This window comes from Thermobia domestica, chromosome 7 (assembly GCF_964235325.1).
Source record: "Thermobia domestica chromosome 7, izTheDome1.hap1.1, whole genome shotgun sequence".
In the NCBI taxonomy this organism is placed as follows: domain Eukaryota; kingdom Metazoa; phylum Arthropoda; class Insecta; order Zygentoma; family Lepismatidae; genus Thermobia; species Thermobia domestica.
Window position 1 is genome coordinate 266,248,299 of NC_137460.1, and position 19,549 is coordinate 266,267,847.

Genomic DNA, 19,549 nt, shown 5'->3' on the forward strand with positions numbered 1-19,549 from the left:
GGGAAAAGATTTTCTTGAAAATTTATTTCAAATGTTAATTATTACTATTTTGTTGTTCTTACGTTGTATTTATATATGTCCAGTGTTCGTTACAACATTAGTCATATAGTATTACGTAATTCCATTCCTCCAACTGTTTTTAAAGAAGGTATATTATGTATGATGCCGTTAAAGGTACGTAGATATACTTAGTGAAGAATGTCCGTAAGTGTTCTTCCCTGAGTATTGTGTTGTAGTAACGGTTGAATGAAACAAGAAATATTAATGTGAATTATCGAGGAAGAAGTAGTGATTCTTCGATATTTTTCCCAAAGAAGTAGGTAGATATATTTCTCCGTATAAGTAAAGAAGATCGTTCGGAAATGATAAAGGCGTTGTTTGAAAGAGAAATAATGAAAATACTTGGTTTCGCAGTAAATTTTTGTATGTCGTATACTACAAGCCTTTTGCTGTTTTTGACGTTGCTATTGTTAAAACATCTAAAGAAGTCTATAAGTTGATTTGAAGTTTTTAGCTTAATGTCACAACATCCCCTTAAAAACGGTTTTCTACATTTTTTATGCTAGCAACATTGTGATCACTTGTGTGCATCAGGCAATGCGTGACGAAGTTCTGTACATTATATATTCATTTTATATCATATGGTAAATTTATGTATTATCAAATCTGCGCAAAATTGTCCGTTTTTATTCCGTAAGTCGTAGATAATTTGCTCACTGGTATAGAGTAAAGATTTTTCATGAAAATTTTCACGTCCAAAGCATAATCCACTCATCAGGTACTCTGCTTTTAGTGTAACATTTATAGCTTTTCTCTTACTCGTAGGATGTTCATTCTAGAGACAGCAACGTAAAATAAAATAAAACGTTTTCAAAATGAGATACATCATACATGTCTGGTTAATGGCAGACATGTAAAATTTAATTTCAATGGATTCAGCCATTTCTGCAGTTAACACCTGATTAGGTTGATGTCAAATTTTTTGTACTGAGATATAATATGCAGATTGTTCGTCTTCTCACTCTTGAACGTTGTAATTCCGAAAACACTGCTGCACGCGACACTTTTTTAAAACTGAAAAAGCTATTGTGCCAACTGTCCTTTCTCTAACAGGAGAGACCACTTAGATTATAAGAGTTGACGTACGAATTTAATCCCCATTTGAGTGAACATAACGTAAGAAAATGCCACTTAAATGTAGACGCTCAACATATTCAATTATTTATTTTAAATTGTTCAGCTCCTTGTATTTTATAATGTGGTGCATAACATATTTCTTTAATATTTCGGTATTCAGAGTGTAGCATTTATCTTCGCACGCCCTATTTACTTTTAGAGTAAAAAAAAACAACAATAACTAGAGTGTTTCACGATGCTAATAACACTCGAGGGGATTGTTTGCAAAAGCCGTGTAATAGTAGCATTCCAAACGCAGTATATATTTCGATTTCTTCGAATGACATTACACCGGGTTATGATAAATTTAAATTTCATGTTTAGAGCACAAACATAAAATCACTAGTAATAATCTAAGAGTAACGAAGGTTTTAATGGTTGTCCATATTACCTTATCGTGGAATTCTGGAATCGTTATATCGTGTATTTCAAATAAGTAGATTGAAATTACAAGAAATTGAAAACATTATGCTTGTCAAAAGTATTTATTTAATAAGAATGTATCAGATGTAACTACGTACTTACGTATCAATATACGCAAAATTTTACTATCTCAAGGTATCAGACTATATAAAATCGCAAATTGGTATACATAAGGAAATCACGTATCTTCTGCAATATTTTAAAAGTTATTATATCGTTCCTTTGTTTCTTTGTAAAGATAGTGTCAGTTTGTAGTAGCTGCAATTGAAAAAATCTCTTCCGATTTTTAAATTCTCTTACACAAACAGTAATGATATATAAATAGTGACACCCGTCTCTATTTTCACTTATAATAATAAAATGTTTATTCCATATAGCACAAAATAAGTATTTTGGTGTGTACCAGGTTAACTCTGATATCGTGACGGACTTAATTCTTTGACCAGGTAATGGCGACTGCTTTGAAACAAATGCAGCTTACGAGAATTAAATCTTTCATATCTGTGGTTTCCTGTGCAGAAGAATTATACTTCTGGGTCATGATCGCAGTGGTTCATGGTGAGTGGTGGGTCGTAGTGTGTCATGGTGGTGGTGGTTGGTCGCAGTGGGTCATATGCTTTTGACCCACCGATTCAACGAACAACTCCAACAGTGGCACTTTCCGGAATATCCGTGCAGATTTTGGAAAAGTTTCAAAGGATATGTATTGGTTACATTTTAGGTTTAATTATTACTAGTCTGCAGTTTCATTTTTGAATAGAATTACGATTCGCCGTGACGTTTTCTACATAATTTTCGTGAGAAAACGTTAATGACCAATAGAAAATACAACTTTTTTGATTCGGATTGGTTTGAGTTAACAGTTCGAAAATTAAATCCTTTAATGTCCTACGATTATGCCTGTTAGGTGAAAAAAGACTATGATTAAAGCAAGTGAACTATGATGCACGAATTCTTGGAATGACAAAGTCGGAGTATCCCGAGATAACCCACAAGCACGAGTCAGTCTCAACCTTACTTGCCTTGGGAACGAACCAGGCACCCCACACATCAGATTGTTTATTATGCGGAGTCTCACTCTCGATTCCCGATTGGAAAGATTTTAAATATTAAATGTCCTCGATGTATCTGTGTTCGTGTCCCTGTCGTTCAAGGTTATTGGAAACACCTGTAAATCAAGAATAACCGAATATAATAGAGATAAGTTACGGAGATACTTTGGGTCTTTTTAAAATTTAATGTTGAATTCTCTAAACTACACTATGTTACCTTGACCAAAATCAGTGATTCATGGTTAATAGCACGTTTGAAATTCGCTACATAGAAACTCTTATATAAAACAGCAATTCGCAATTCTTAATTAAAAGAGCGTTCTTAGGGTAGTGACTTGAGCATTTGCTGTGTGTGTTAGGGGTGCGCGGTTCGATTCTCTCCGAGGATATTCAGAAAAATATATAATTTAGAATTTAATATTTCTGATGTATAATATAATGTAAAATTGTCAATTTCTCTTGTTCTTACAAGTTAGAGTTGAAATGACGTTTTTCACAGGAAAAACTAATTACATTACGTCACAATGTAGATTCCTACTGTCTGAAAACTTCGCTTGTTTCAAAAACAATTCATGAATATAAATGGGTCATCCTTCAGACCTATGAGTCAAAAAATTGCCTGAATTGTACCTAACTGTCCTTCTACTCATATTAGAAACAATAATAATGTTTTCGTTCTCCATTTTCAACATGTTCCACATATTTGTTCAAGAAAATTTATAAATAGTAACCATTTCAATTGTATATTTTGATGATATTTCAGTATAACGTATCCATAATCCAACATCTTTTACCCAAATAAAGGGTGTTACTTAGAAAGAGTATTGTGATGAAGACAAATCCTACTTAGCTTCTTTTAAGGCATCCGAAGTTTCGAATTTCTTATTGTCAAGTAGCTGACACCTTTTTCCTCTCTTATAAACTCTCTTGAAGTATCTCTTATAACTCAATACCTCCTTATAGAGGGATAAAAAAAATTTATTTTCATTTTCGTAATTTGAGTATGCTTATTTGCATTGCAGTTGGACGTAATATTGAGGTATCAAATATTCAGTCATAATAATAATAATAATAATAATAATAATATAGATAGGAAATTCCATACGAGGACACAGGTTATTAAAGCCTGTAAAATCGCCGGTAGTCTTAGCCAAAAGTTCCAAAATAGTCGGGATTGGGGGAAATGTCAGGACCATCAGGACATACCCTATCCATACGTCCCTACAACTAGCCAAATGTTATAATGGAAAGTTTCGAGACAAATTTCGTGTAGAAAGTAGGGATTCTGAATTCACAAGAGCCGTAAGAAAATATTTTAAGTAATGGTTATGCCGGATAAGCTATAGAAGTCGATGATGAGAATGAAAGAAATATTCCAAAAAGAAAGTGGAAGGAAGCGGAACACGGAGAAAACCAATACACACGGTGTTTGTTCAGCACAATACTCACTAAACGGGAGTTGGGTGCAACAGGTTCAAGCATTAAATTTACAACACTTCAGTAATAATGATAATAATAATAATAATAATAATAATAATAATAATGATAATGGTATTAAAAGTTTTAAAGTTGCCCTGAAATTTGGCAAAACTTACTTAAACGTAGGGGATTCGGAGAAGGGATTCCGTACCTTCCTGAGACATTTCTGCAGCTACTCAAATTTAATCGAAAGCTCTCCGCTAAAGTTTCCTGTAGAAAATATTGTATTGCACGATTTCAGGAAAATAACTGTAAAAAAAACAACTGAATATCATTTAACACTAAGGGTTATAATAAACTAACTTGTGGAGTTTGCAGATGTAACTATATAAGCTTTGCTAATATATATATATATATATATATATATATATATATATATATATATATATATATATATATATATATATATATACATACGGACCATAATACAAAGTAAGAAAATAATATATAAAATTCAATCTACAGAGCAATTGTTACCTAAAGAGTGGCATATACCCTACCCTTTCGAGAATCGAGATGAGACGAGCAATGTTTACGATACTGTTCATTTCGTCTCGATTCTCATCTTTAAAGCGTGAAGATATTGTGAGTTAGCCTTGTCCCTTGTCCCATCTCGAATTAAAATGTTAAGCCTCATCTCGATTTTGTTCGGATTGTTTTAGAATGGAGATAAGAAATTCGTCTTTTCATGGGCAGCACTACAGAAAAACGAAATATTTTTTTGTAATATCACGTTTCTGGTTGTAATGGTATGACCTGTGCGATAATATTTTTTTATTGTTTAAATATTTCACGAGATAATTATTATTTTTACTAGTATTATTCCTGAAAATTGGATAGTTCAAGTATTGAATATACGAGTATTCAAATATTTGAATGTAATAAAAGTCTGTCTGCCGATCAATCGCAAACAAAATTCCTAAATTAGAGAAAAAAAAGTTGCTCGACGTGTATTCGGTGGAAGAACCTCCAGTTTACCGGTCAAGTGTCTAGACCACTGAACCAGGATCACTACGCTTAAACGATTCATCTTTAGTCTGGTTACGTTAAGTTTCTCTGCCTCAGCTTGGAAAGTTGTATGTTACTTTTTTGTTTTTTTCAAAATGACTTGCGTGTTCCTTTTATGATAATATAAGTGAATAATCTTTGGTAGAGTTTTTATTAAAAAGTTGAGTTGTTCTTAAACCCTTAGATCAAAAATTTGTTTTTCTCCACACGAAGCTACAGATATGACATTTACTTCTCATACTCTACATTTGTTTCAAAGCAGTCACCATTACATTGTCAATGACCTATGACCACCACGATACAAATGATTGTTGAATTTGATATATTGAAAAAGCTACAGGCTCTTATTTTGAAAGTAGAAAGATATGGAGACTTCTCAATGGTACTCCAGTTGATATTTCTACAATATTTCATGTAATAAAAAAAAATTGAGGGTAATTTTATCATGAAATATAGCCAATTATGACATTTTTTTTATGCTACTTAATCATTATCTCCAATCACATTTCGTTGTTTGTTGAATATGTTACAGGCCCGATAACGTATATGCTTCCCACGGAGAAGAGAATACGTTTATTATATTGAAGAAAGCCATTTCTCATTCAGATCAGGAATCTCATACTTCGATGCAGTTTGGCAAAAGTTTTCATCGATCGCGTTTGTCAAGACATATGCTGACACAGGAAAGTGGAAAGCGTCATACGTACCAAAACACTGATGAACGCTTTAGTCAAAGCTCAAATATGTCAAGGGGTAAGTTACTGCATACAAGTGAGAAATCCCACATCTCCGGGGTATGTGGAAAGAAAATACGTGTATGTTTAAGTTTGGCTAAACACATGTTAATCCAAACAGGAGAAAAGCATCACACATGCCGAGAGTGTGGTAAATCATTTAATCGACAATCACATTTGACTAGACACACGTTAATCCACACAGGAGAAAAGCATCACACATGCCATGAGTGTGGTTGGTCATTTCATCGACGTTCAGATTTGACTAGACATATGTTAATCCACACAGGAGAAAAAATCACACTTGCCAAGTGTGCAGCAAATCATTTAAAAGACGTTCAGATTTGACTAGACACATATCAATCCACTCAGGAAAAAAGCATCACACATGCGAAGAGTGTGGCAAGTCATTTAATCTACGCTTAAATTTAGTTTCGCACATATTAATCCACACAGGAGAAAAAAATCACACTTGCCAAGTGTGCGGAAAATCATTTAATCGACGCTCAGATTTGACTAGACACACATCAATCCACTCGGGAGAAAAACATCACACCTGCCAAGAGTGTGGTAAGTCATTTAATCGACGTTCACATTTGACTAGACACACGTTAATCCACACAGGGGAAAAGCATCACACGTGCCGATAGTGTCGTTTAGCTTTTAATCAACGTTTACGTTTGGCTACACACATGTTAATCTACAAAGAAGAATAGCATCACACGTGCAAGGACGCTGGAACTGAATTTACACGCGAAAAAATGTGGAAAAGTGTAAAGTCTACTCTCAAACTTAGAAGACATTTCAGTAACAAAGTAAAAGACCACAGAGCAAAGATTGCATTTACTCAAGGTTCACACATAGTAAATCACATGTTAATTCACACAGGACAATAACCACACGTACTGAGAGTGTAGAAAAATATTTACAGGCATTTCGCATTTGGCAAGTGGCAATATTAAACATTTCAATAACCAAGCATGCAAACGGTGTTGAATAGGATATAGTTTGGTATCAGGTTTGGCAAGACATGTAATTATACATAGGATATAGAAAGATTTGACGCACTCACAAGATGTTAAGTTCTGAAAAAATGATAAGTTCACGATTAATTTCCTACAAAAGAGGTTTACAATAATATTAAAGGATATATTAGGTATACCTCCACTTTGTAACGGAAAGTGTTTTGAAAGACATGTTTTAAATTCGTAATTTTGGCAGATATTACGGCAAATTGGTGCCGCATCTACTCTACGAGCTGCGCTTTTGCCTTGCCGTCACAGGGATTGTAGCATAGTGAAAAATGACTGACGCCGAGGAAGATTCCAATGATGATTCCTCAAGTAAATGTTTATCTGAAAATAATGACTTCAAATATACCCCTTCTTGAGTCTTCATTAATGTAATGGAGATAACGAAAATAAGTTTAAGCGACATCGATAATCAGGGTGCATCTTCCTCATCAGCTACAAGTAGATCCAGCGGAACAAACATGTTCCATGTCCATTACAACAGTAGGGCCTTCTGGATCATCCGCGATTTGGCTGCATCTTGCTGGTTCATAAGTGGTTGCGCAGGCCCGTTTTTACCGCATATATTTATACAGGGTGCGGCACGTAGAACCGACCCGTAAATTGAACACATAAAATGAAATGTAATGTATTGAATATGATTAACTACAACACATAAATGAAATGTAATGTATTGAATATGACTACTCACCTTCACAGCAGCCTCCACAGCAGGTGCTGAAAGTGTACTCCGCCCACTTCAACACACATGTGAGCAAGATTGAGGAGATTCATATATACGCTTGTCAGTTCTGGTGTTGTAATGTTATTGGCGACATTCTGGATCCAGGTCTTGAGTTCTTCAATTGTGTGTGGATTTGTTTCGTATACTCTTCTTTTTAACAGTCACCATAAGTAAAAGTCACACGTGGACAAGTCTGGTGACATTGATCAACAGCCATGAACAGAAATGCACCCTCTTCTGCAGGTCAGGCTCCTTCAGTTCTTGCACAACACTTATCCGGTATGGTTTTAACTTCAGTCCCCTTAAAACACGTCTGCAACTTCTCTCACTCGTATGAACCTGTTGACTCAACCTCCTGGTTGACTTTCGAGGACTTCTTGTCATTATCTCCTCCACCTGCATCTTTAATTCAGGTGTGCAGACAGATGGTCGTCTGTTCCTGGGAGCATTTTGAACCGATCCTGTACGCCGCCATTTTTCAATCAATTCCTGTATGATGCTTTTTGGTGGCACAGAACGTCCTGGAAATTTTTCCCGAAACAAATTCTTTGTTTTCACAAAAGATCCAGTGAGAGTGAACCCTTCAAGAATGGCAACACGCTCGGGTATCGAATACGGCATTATCACACACTGACACTCACCATGCTTAAAACAGTGATGCCTTTTTCTCAACTGGTTTCGACAAGTTTCACTGGCTGCGGCTGCACGTCACTGCTGCAGGTCACGTAAGTCGACCCGACCTCGACACGCCATCTCTTGGTAGGAAGGTAGATTATTTAAGTGTTGGCAAAAACACAATATACCAGAATATTACGACGGGCCGGTTTTACGTGCCGCACCCTGTATTTCCCAAGACATTTTTTCATGCTGATTTGCGGAAACTATGGCAAATTGAAGAAAAGAAGCGATCAAAAAATCAAGTCGTCCTTTCTTCCACATGGGTTAAACTGATCAGATGAACATCACGCAAAAATCGTATTAAGGTTGTATGTGTCAAAAGAAGACTCACTAATAATAGTGAACATGATTTCACTCCAGTTGTTAACGTCTTCGATTTTAAAGCGACCTTAATGTCATTCCTATCTGAAGTGTTATTGACAATAACGGAATTCGTGGTGTATGTTCGGAATGAGTTTGTGTACCAGAACTTCGTTGCACAGTATTTTCTACTCTCTTTCGCTCACTGTCGTTTCTAAAGCGCGGGATGATGATGTAAAGTGAATATGCATCTGGGTTGCTAAAAATAAAGTTCATAGCTATGTTTCGTATTCCTTACCTATTCTTCATTGTGTATTCAGAAGCTGTTAGCTGACTTACTGACTTACCAACTTTTCACCCGTTTTATAAGAAAAGTTGTTAAATCAGGTCTTAAATTCTATTCAAAAGCCTTCTCCTTATCTTGTGCGTATCTGGTATTGTAAGAAAACGTCACACGTGTCGAAACGAAACAGCATACAAAATTTTAGTCCATTTATTAATATAACTGTATGTCAACACATTTCTATAAGGTTTAAACCGCGATCCTGTAAAATCTAGCAATAACGAGCTAGCAGCATCTGATTCTACTGCCTCATTTTATTCGCGTTCAAGCTTGGCAAGACAAATTATAATATACTAAGTGGAGAACCACACATACGACGAGTTTAGAAAAGTATTTTTAAGTTTGACAGGACATTTTAATACACAGATGAAAATCTCTTACACATGAATACACACAGTTGAAAAGAAGATTTATATGGAGCTCACATTTTGCAATGCATATGTTAAAACACGCAGGAGAAAACATATTAAAAACTAAAGCGTTCTAAGTGTGTAGAAACGACTTAATAAAATTTATATTTTGCAACAGATATATTAATACACATGGGGAGGAACTGCTCGTGTCAAGACTATGAAGATTGGAATAGTCGAAGTTCAATTTTGGGGAAACATGCTATTTAATACCGGTAAAAGATGACTATGCATAATTGTGAAAACCGTTTACATGAAGTCCATAAGATATAGCAAGATATGTGAAACGATTTACTGAAAAAAAGTTTGTATATAAAATGGTATAGTCAAATTACACACGTGATAAATATACAAATGCGAAACATCTTAGTTGTGAAAAGCTTGCGATAAAGTTAGTTAAATATCACGTTCTTTAACCTTCATCCGCTCACGTACTGCCAATTCACGTTTCCACTCGCGATGACGTCAATTCGGCCGCCATCGATTAATCACATATTTCAGCATTGTGCATGATGCAAAATGTATGTTTTGGAGCATTTAGGTTTAGTAAATTAAAACAAATCATTGTTGACCAAAAGTATACTTTTGCTTTAAATTAAATTACAACAGAGTATGAGTGAACACACTGAACAAAACACAAGAGAACAGAATCTAACCTAATCAACATCCATGTCACTGAGCTAGCTGTGATAATGTTGATATTTATTGCAGGGAGCAGTAATCATTGAGTGCTTTTTGCACATGTTTTTCCACAATATGTAGATGCCAGGCGAGTTCAAAATTAATCAATCTCCATGTCGCTGCCCTCTTTCTGAGATTGCTGGCATGTATTGCAAGTAGTAGAAATTGTTGAGTGCCTTCTGAACACATTTTTTCCACAATCATTACATTGAAGGCGAGTTCTGTTTTGTCTTGACAAGGAGATGTAGCAGATATCTCTTCGGATATGTTAGACTGGTTCATCATCGGTATTTTGCTTTCTATATTGTCCCAAGAACAGCAGCAATTTTTTTTTCAAAGTTGATATTTCAGAACGGGCTTTCAGGTTTTTATTTATTAGTACTAATGCTAATTCATACAGATGTGGTCTTCTTGTATTATTTTTTATGTTAGGGATGTTAAAAATGAAACAGCGACTGAAACGTAATAAAAATTTTACTTACATTTTATGTAAATCCGAACCAAAAAAAAATCACGTTTTGGCTACCTCTGATGGTAGATGGGCCATCCACCCTCCAATACCAACTTTGGCATTGTACTGAACCGGAAGTAATGTTTTCGGTAATTTTCTCGTAGAGGATTCATATGTTTCAGGGTAGCGAGATATTGCTTCAGGATGAGACCTTTATTGTAATTCCTGTGTTTCCGCTTGGCTAACGCTATATTTATTTAGTACTTTTTCACATCTGTGTTTCAGAAAAATGCCACGCAAGTGGAAGAAGATAAACCTAGACTACATACAAACAACAAACAGTGATACTCTGCAAGCCATAGAGATAGTAAGAGAGAAAAAGAAGAGTATATGAGAGGTAGCAAGAGAACACATCATATCGAAATCAGCCTTTGCTAGACATATTAAAAAGTACAAGGAGGACTCAAATAGAGATGCTCTAATATTTCAAGGAAATCTTTTTTGTGGGAAACTCTCGTTAGCGCAGGTAAGACGAACTATGGGCTTAGAACGAGGCAGGTACGAACTTTGGCTTACGCATATGCAAATGCCTTGAAGAAGAATATGCCGGAATCTTAAACTGTGCACAAAAGTGCGGGATACGACTGGCTTAATGGTTTTATGGAGCATCCCACTCAGTTGTCACTGCGATCTCTGGAATCAAAAGTTTATCAAGAAGTACCAGCTTCAATAAGTAGAACGTGAACGACTTTTTGAACAATTTGAAGTTATCATATGAGAAATGTAAGTTCACTCTGAAGTGTACCTTTAACTGTGATCAAACTGGATTTAGTACTATACACAGAATACCACGAGTGATAGCTTAACGAGGACAGAAACAAGTGGGACAGGTAACTTGAACGGAACGTGCTGAACAAGTGACAGTGCTATGTACCCTCAATGCAGTTAGAAATAGCATTTCTCGAGTTTTCTATATTCGAGAGTAGGGTACAAGAATTTCCTCCTGAAGAAAATACTACCTCAAAGCTTGAAATTAGAGAGGATCACTGGATGGATGATTGCTGAGATATTTGGTGTTTGTTTAGAACACATTAACTAAATTTCAAAATATTCGGAAGAAAATCCAATCATATTGCTCCTCGATCACCACGAAAACTTCTTACCAAAATAGCGTTATGAACATTTTCCCCCCGCATTGCAGTAACAAACTGCAACTGTTGGAAGTTTCGCTTATGGACCTCTAAAGACCCATTACAATCAGGTGTGCAATGACTGACTGGCTAATAATGCAGGAAAAGCTGTTTCTCCTTATTTAATTGATGAGTTTATAGGACGGGTATACCCCTGTGCTATGACACAATAGAATATCATATCTGGATTTAAAAAGACTTAAATATACCCTTTCAACAGTGTTTCTTTTACAGAAAACTAATTCCTGATATCTTTAGTAAATGACTGTCCAAATCCCTCGTTGAACAGAAACGCACCGTTTCACCAGCAAAAAATATAGACAAACTTACCAGGCAGAATGTTGCTGGCGTATCTGAGGGTATGGACCATGGTTCATCAGAGATTCTGCCTCAAGGCTCCCTTACTACAGCTATCCAAGAAACTACATCTTTTATATTCTGCAGCAATATCTTCCACTGCGTTAGTAACCACTCAGAATATCCGTCCTTATCCGAAGGCTGCCTACCCCTCTTAATAAAACCAACCGTGGGAGAAAGAGTAGTGGTTGAACAAGAATACTAACAGCAACTGCAGAAAAGATTAAACCAAAGAAGAAGGCTTTGCAAAGCAAAGGCGAAAGAGATGTCGGTATTAGAATTCATTTACAATAAGTAATAGGAAGATTTATACAGAGTCCTTAATCGAAGACAGTATTTTCTTCCGAGAACAGTGTGTTGATATATCCTTTAGTATTTGGTCTACCAATGAACGAAATAGGATGGGAAAACACTAATATCAATGTTGAAAACTGTAATATTATACTTCTTTAATTTTGTCAAAAAGTGTGTAGTGTATAATGTAGAAATTTTCTAAAATGTTTAGAGCAGTGGATGCGAAGTAAAAGTTATACGTTACAAAGTCGGATATTCTAAATTTGTTTCTAGTAAACAGCAAGATACTAGTTCGGTTGAGCTTCCAAATATAGTTCTGAAATTATCTTCTTCTGTCATGGGTAAGGTAACAGCACGTATACAGTCTTCGTATTCGTTTTGCCTTGACTTCTCTGCATATAACATCCATTAAACAGTAACCTCTAGAATAGCGATTGTTCTTGTCGTCTTGTAATTCAATTTGTTTTCATATTCGCTGTAAACTGTCCCGGAAGAATCGAACTTCACTACGACAACATGTGCATTGTTTTGTTGGCGTATTTTCTTTTCTTTTTAATTCTAATTTTCGGCTTTAGCCTTATTTTTGGATTTAATGATAAAAAAGCGAAACTCTTGTCACACAGGAAAGTGGTAAGATGCCTGCTTATCTTTATTGGCAGAACTATTATTCTTATTCTCAAACTGATATATTTAGTAGGATGATAGCGTAGTACACAATGTTGTTTTATCACTTTCAGTATAGCAATATAATATACTGCATTTCTCGCCACTTTGTTTTATTTCTGAATATCATTTTATTCTGTCCCACTCCACTCTAGGGTCGACAAGAATGAAACAATTCGGGTATTGCCTAAAATAATTCATTATTTTCAGAGTACTTCAACTTAAAACGCAGTTAGTTTATATATAAAATAACTATAGTTTATTTATGTACTTAAATAAGTGTTACAAGAAATATCTCGCGAACTATACACCAAGAAAAATATTAGGAGTCAATGTACAATACAGAGGTGCCTAAGAAATGAGTCAAGCAGGAGGTTCCCTCATTTTGTGGGAAGGTAATGAACGTGAAATGTTCTAATGGGAACATAGGTCGAGTGATACCTCGTTTGAAAGAGCTTCGAAAATGTAACAATTTTTGTAGGAAACAATATTTGATATGGGTCACCGTTTTCAAGATGGCCCCCCAAAATGGTCTCATGTCAGATAAAATTTCTAGTACTTTATAAGAGTATTGGTAGGTCGGAGCTAATATTCCTATTGGATCCGTATACGTTTTTGTTCGGGTGAGCCAATTTTATAATAGTATTGGGTTGAAACCCTGTGTATCCCAGATTGGGAAAGCCAGACATAAAAGTATGGGTTCGAACCTTGGACCTTTCAAATGAGAAAACCACTTCAAGATATTATTCAGTTTTATGGATAAAAAATTTACGAATTGAAATACTGGCAAGACAACAAAAATTCTCTCGCACGGTCTCCGGATCCGAGCGTTATAATAAACTAGACATTTGCCGTGTGCCCACCATCACTGCCGTGTCATGCTGTGGACAACATCATCAAAACCTATAATAAAATACAGAAAATGGGATCCATATGCTAGTTCAACACCAGATGAGCAGCGAAATACAAAATAGATGTTTGGTTTGATCAAATTAAATATCCATTTAGGTTGACATTTATCAGCCGATAAGAAGAAAGCACAAAATTATCAAATATACAATATTATTATTATATTCTTATTTTCAAGAAAATAATGAGAATTTGTAGGTAAACTTTGTATTAATATTCACTTTCACTACACAAATCACATATGGCTTTAAAACAACACATTAATATTTTCAAATTATTGATTACATTTCACTCAAAACCGAATTGGCACATTAATGACGCGATTACGGGACAGCACCGTTAACGCGCACGATATTCGTCACCGAACTATTGTGGTTAGTTCGAAAACTATGAAAATCAGCGCAGCACTGCATTCCCATCGCTCTAATACGAAAAGTTATTCAAAATCTTCAATTGTAAGATCCGTAGTAGCACATCAAAATATTAATATCTTGACATCACAAAATTTATAAAAATAACTTTCTTCGAACTTTTCAATTTTTATCTCTGGCAGATTTTGCTTTTCATGAAAATAAAATTTCACTGCGTGTTGGTTTTATTCCTGTTGGAGCATCTCTCTCACATGTCTCAGCGCTGCCAGGTCCATCGATGCTCTCCTCATGCCTTTTTTTTTTCGTCAGTTCGTTACCTATTCAACGGCGCAAGAATACTCCACCAAACTAAAATATAGAAAACACTTAATTTTCACTTCACAGTTTCACTGATGCTATATAATGAATGATCCATGGCTCAATTGAAACCACATTAAAAACACTGATAATCCCAATAAAACATAAAATTAATGATTATGTACAAAAATTAAATTATTACGTAAAATCCGTCATCACTGCATGAGTTTATACTGCGTGGGCGTCGAGCATAAGTGTAACAAAATTCCTCGCCTAATTTGGGCTGACGGGAGGAAGCAGAATTGTCTGGCAAAATGAGGCACCTTTTGGGTGACAAAATTTCTGTGCTTCTTTCTCCTTCAAATAGTAGCTGGTTGCGTTTTACTTCTAAAAATCGGCGTTGAGAAATACGAGGGTTGATTTAAAAGTTCATGTCGATCCATATTGTTATAACTTATAAGTCTGAAACATCTGAGTAGAAACAAAAAATGAAAAAGGAAAAAGCCATAGTCAACGTGGAGTGGCATTGTTGCGGTGTCCCCATTGTTCCCATCATGTGAACCCCGGACCAACTTGAAAATTTCAAATGGGAGTATAGATCGAGTTATACCTGTTTGATAGATCGTGGAAAACCAAACAGCTTAGTACAAAACTTATATTGTTTTCGGGCAAGCCTATTTCAAAATGGCCGCTGAAAATGGTTCCCCATTCAGATACAAAGAGTAGTATTCAAAACGAATGTTACAAAGCTAATATCCAGCAACGTATGCATCAAATAAGAAATATGTTAAGAGTCAATATACAATACACACAGGCCTAAAAATGGGTCAAACACAAGGCCTAATTTTATACTAAGCAGTTTGGTGTTTCACGATCTACCAAAGAAGGTATCACTCGTCCTATGTTGCATTTTAGAATTGCACGTGCACCTCTTCCTCCAAAATGGGGACGTGGAATCCTGATGTTTAACACATATTTTATGCCGTTTGTATTGTACATTGAGGACTAACACTCTTCTTGTTTGGTGCATAGTTCGTTGGATATTGGCGTGTAATATTAAATTTGAACACTGCGTTTTGTATCTGAATGAGGAACCATTTTCGGTTTCCATTTTGAAACTGGCTTGCCAAAAATCAAAACAAATTCTCTACTAAACTCTTTGGCCTTCCACGATCTATAAAACAAGGTATCACCCAACTTATATTCCCATTATAAATTTTCAAGCTGGTCCCAGGCCACGTTATGGGGGCCCTGGGGACACCGCAGCAATACCATTCAACGTTGCTTATAGTTTTTTTCCTTTTTCATTTTTTGTTTCACCGTTTTCTACTCAGCCGTTTCTGATTTAAAGTACTGGAAATTTTAGCTGATTCAGGATCCTTCTTGGGGACAATCTTGAAAACGTTTCCCCATATAAAAACCGTTTCCTACAAAAGTGGTTCAATTTTCCAAGCTCTTTCGAACGACATATTACTCGAGCTATGTTCTCATTTGAACATTTCACGTAAATGCCCCTCCCTTCAAAATTGAGGGGCGGGGGGACTTCATGTTTGAGTCGTTTTTAGGCCCCTCTGTATTGAATATTTACTAATAATATTTTTCTTATTTGAGATATAGTTCGCGGGACAATAGCTTGTAACACTTATTTTGACTCATCCTCTATAAACTCAAAGTATCAGACCATCAAATAAAGGTAACATTCTCTTTCTTTTATTCTTGATACGTGTGCAAAACATTATTATTTAAAAAGTGTCCCACTCCTGCCACTTCTCCCGTACTAGATCTTAAAATCTTTTTCATTATTTTGTTTAGAGTTATTTTAGGATACGTTGGATTAGGCTGGCCCCCTGACACAGAATCGAAGCCAAACTATTAAGAACATTTCACGAAAACTCCGATTTGTTGTTGAAAACATTGCAGAAATGTAAAACACATACAGGAGAAAAACATCACACTTGCCAACAGTGTGGTAAAGCATTTAATCAACGTTCAAATTTGGCTACACACATATTAATCCACACAGGAGAAAAAGATCACATATGCCAAGAGTGTGGTAAGTCATTTAATCGACGTTCAAGTTTGGTTACACACACGTTAATCCACACAGTAGAAAAGAATCACACATGCCAAGAGTGTGGTAAGGGATTCAAACGACGTTCAGGTTTGGCTACACACATGTTAATCCACACAGGAGAAAAAGAGTACACTTGCCCAGATTGTGGCAAGGCATTTAATCAACGTTCATATTTGGCTAGACACATGTCAATCCACATAGGGGAAAAAAATCACACTTGCGAAGAGTGTGGTAGGGGATTTACTCGACGTTCAAGTTTGGTTAGACACATGTTAATCCACACTGGAAAAAATAAGTACACTTGCCTATAGTGTTGCAAGGGATTTAATTGACGTTCAAGTTTGGTTCGACACATGTTAATCCACACAGGAGAGAAACCTCACATATGCGAAAAGTGTGGTAAGGCATTTTATCAGCGTTCACATTTGCTTACACACATGTTAATCCACACAGGACAAAAGCACCACACATGCCAAGAGTGCAGTGAGGCATTTAAACTACGTTCACATTTGGCTACACACATGTTCATCCACACAGGAGAAAAAAATCACACTTGCCAAAAATGTGGTAGGTCATTTAAACAACGTTCATATTTGGCTAGACATATGTCAATCCACGGAGGAGAAAAACTTTGCACGTGCCAAGAGTGTGGTAAGGGATTTAATCGAAGTTCAAGTTTGGTTCGACACATGTTAATCCACACAGGAGAAAAACATCACACGTGCGAAGAGTGTGGTAAGGCATTCACTAAACGTTCACATTTGCCTAGACACATGTTAATCCACACAGGAGAAAAGAATCACACATGCCAAGAGTGTGGTGGGTCATTTGGTCGACGTTCAGATTTGGTCATACACATGTTAATCCACACAGGAGCAAAATCTCACACGTGTCAAGACACTGGAAAAGATTTTATTCAAGGTTCATACGTTTCGACCCACAGAAAGAAAATTTCATACGTGAAAAAATGTGGAAAAGGATAAAGCCTACGCTCAAACTTAGAAGACATTTCAATAACAAAGTAAAAAACCACAGAATGCAAAGAGCGTAGACGGCATTTACTCAAGGTTAACACGTAGCAAATCATGTTAAATCACCCAGGACAATAACCACACGTACGGAGAGTAGAAAAACATTTACAGGCACTTCACATTTAGCGAATGGCAATATTAAAGCAGTTCAATAACCAAACATGAAAATGGTGTTGAATATTATTTAGTTTGGAATCAGCTTTGGCAAGTCATGTAACTATACGTAGGATATATAAAAAGATTTGACGCACTCACAAGATTGTAAGTCAAGTTCTGAAAAAAAATGTTAAGTTATCAATAAATTGCCTACAAAACAGGTTTACAATAATATTAAAGGAAACATTAAGTCCTTCAAATGACATATTTCCCCTTTGTAACGGAATGTGTTTTGGAAGACGTTCAAGTTCGTAATTTTGGGGCATATATTACGGCAAGTTGGTGCCGCGTCTCCTCTACGAGCTGCGCTTCTGCCTTACCGTGACAGAGATTGTAGCATAGTGAAAAAGTGGCTGACGCTGAGGAAGATTCGAATGACGATTTCTCAAGTAAATGTTTATCTGAAAATAATGACTCCATATGTACCCCTTCTTGAATTTTCATATATGTAATAGAGTTAGGGGTAACAAGTTTAAGCGGCATTGATAATGAGGGGCAACTTCATCATCAGCTACAAGTGTAGATCCAGCAGAACAAACATGTTCCATGTCTATTCCAACACTAGGGCCTTCTGGACCATCTGCGATTTGGCTGCATCTTGCTGGCCGATACATGGTAGCGCAGGTCCGTTTTGACCGCATATATTTATATTTCCCAAGATATTTTTTCATGCTCATTGACGAAAACTTTGTCAAATTAAAGAAAAGAAGCGATCAGTCAACTCTTCCCTTCCACAAGGGTTAAACTGATCAGACGAACTTCACGCAAAAATCTTATTAATGTTGTATGTGCCAAAAGAAGACCTATTAATAATAGTGAACATGATTTCACTCCAGTTGTTAACGTCTTCGATTTTAAAGCGACTTTAATGGCATTCTTATTTTAAGTGTTAATGACTTTTAAGGAAATTCGTGGTGTATGTTCGAAAAGAGTTTGTGTACCAAAACTTCGTTACACAGTATCTTCTACTCTTTTTCGCTCACTGTCGTTCCTGAAGCGCGGGATGATGATGTAAAGTGAATATACATAGCTATGTTTCGTATTCCTTAACTATTATTGTTGATAAATCAGGTTTTAAATTTTATTCAAAAGCCTTCTGCTTACTTTGTACGTATCTGGTATTGTAAGGAAACGTCACACCTGTCAAAACAAAACGGCATACAAAATTTTAGTCCATTTATTAATATAACTGTATATTAACACATTTGTATAAGGTTTAAAGGGCGATCCTCTAAAATCTAGCGATAACGATTTAGCAGCTTCTAATTCTAGTGCCTCATTTTATTTCGCGTTCAAGCTTGACAAGACAAATTTTAATATACGTAAGTGGAAAACTTCACACATACGACGAGTTTAGAAAAGTATTTGGTATATGTTCAAGTTTGGCAGGACGTTTTAATACACAGATGAAAATCTCACACACAGTTGAAAAGAAGATTTATATGGAGCTCACATTTTGCAATGCAAGATATGTTGAACGATTTACTGAAAAATAAAGTTTCTACATATAATGCTATAGTCAAGTTACACACGTAATAAAATATACAAATGCGAAACATCTTAGTTGTGAAATGTTTGCGGTAAAATTCTTTAAATATCACGTTCCTTAACTTTCATCCGCTCAAGTACTGCCAATTCGCATTTCCGCTGGCGACGACATCAATTCGGCCTCATCGATTAATCACATATTTCAGCATTGTACATGATGCAAAATGTA

The 19,549-nt window shown here is 35.8% G+C and overlaps 1 protein-coding gene across 2 annotated transcripts in view; it reads left to right on the plus strand.

The window, feature by feature from the left end:
* LOC145689063 (uncharacterized) overlaps nucleotides 1–19,549 on the plus strand; it is a 98,967-nt gene that overhangs the window by 2,750 nt on the left and 76,668 nt on the right. Inside the window, exon 2 of one of the 2 annotated variants that reach the window (XM_081763190.1) lies at nucleotides 5,671–8,793. The exons of the other annotated variant lie outside the window; for it this stretch is intronic. Within the exon in view, the coding sequence (XP_081619316.1) occupies nucleotides 5,671–6,220 (550 nt within the window). The 3' untranslated portion in view covers nucleotides 6,221–8,793. Of the gene's footprint in view, nucleotides 1–5,670; nucleotides 8,794–19,549 lie in introns of those variants that run through there. 2 annotated transcript variants of the gene reach the window in all.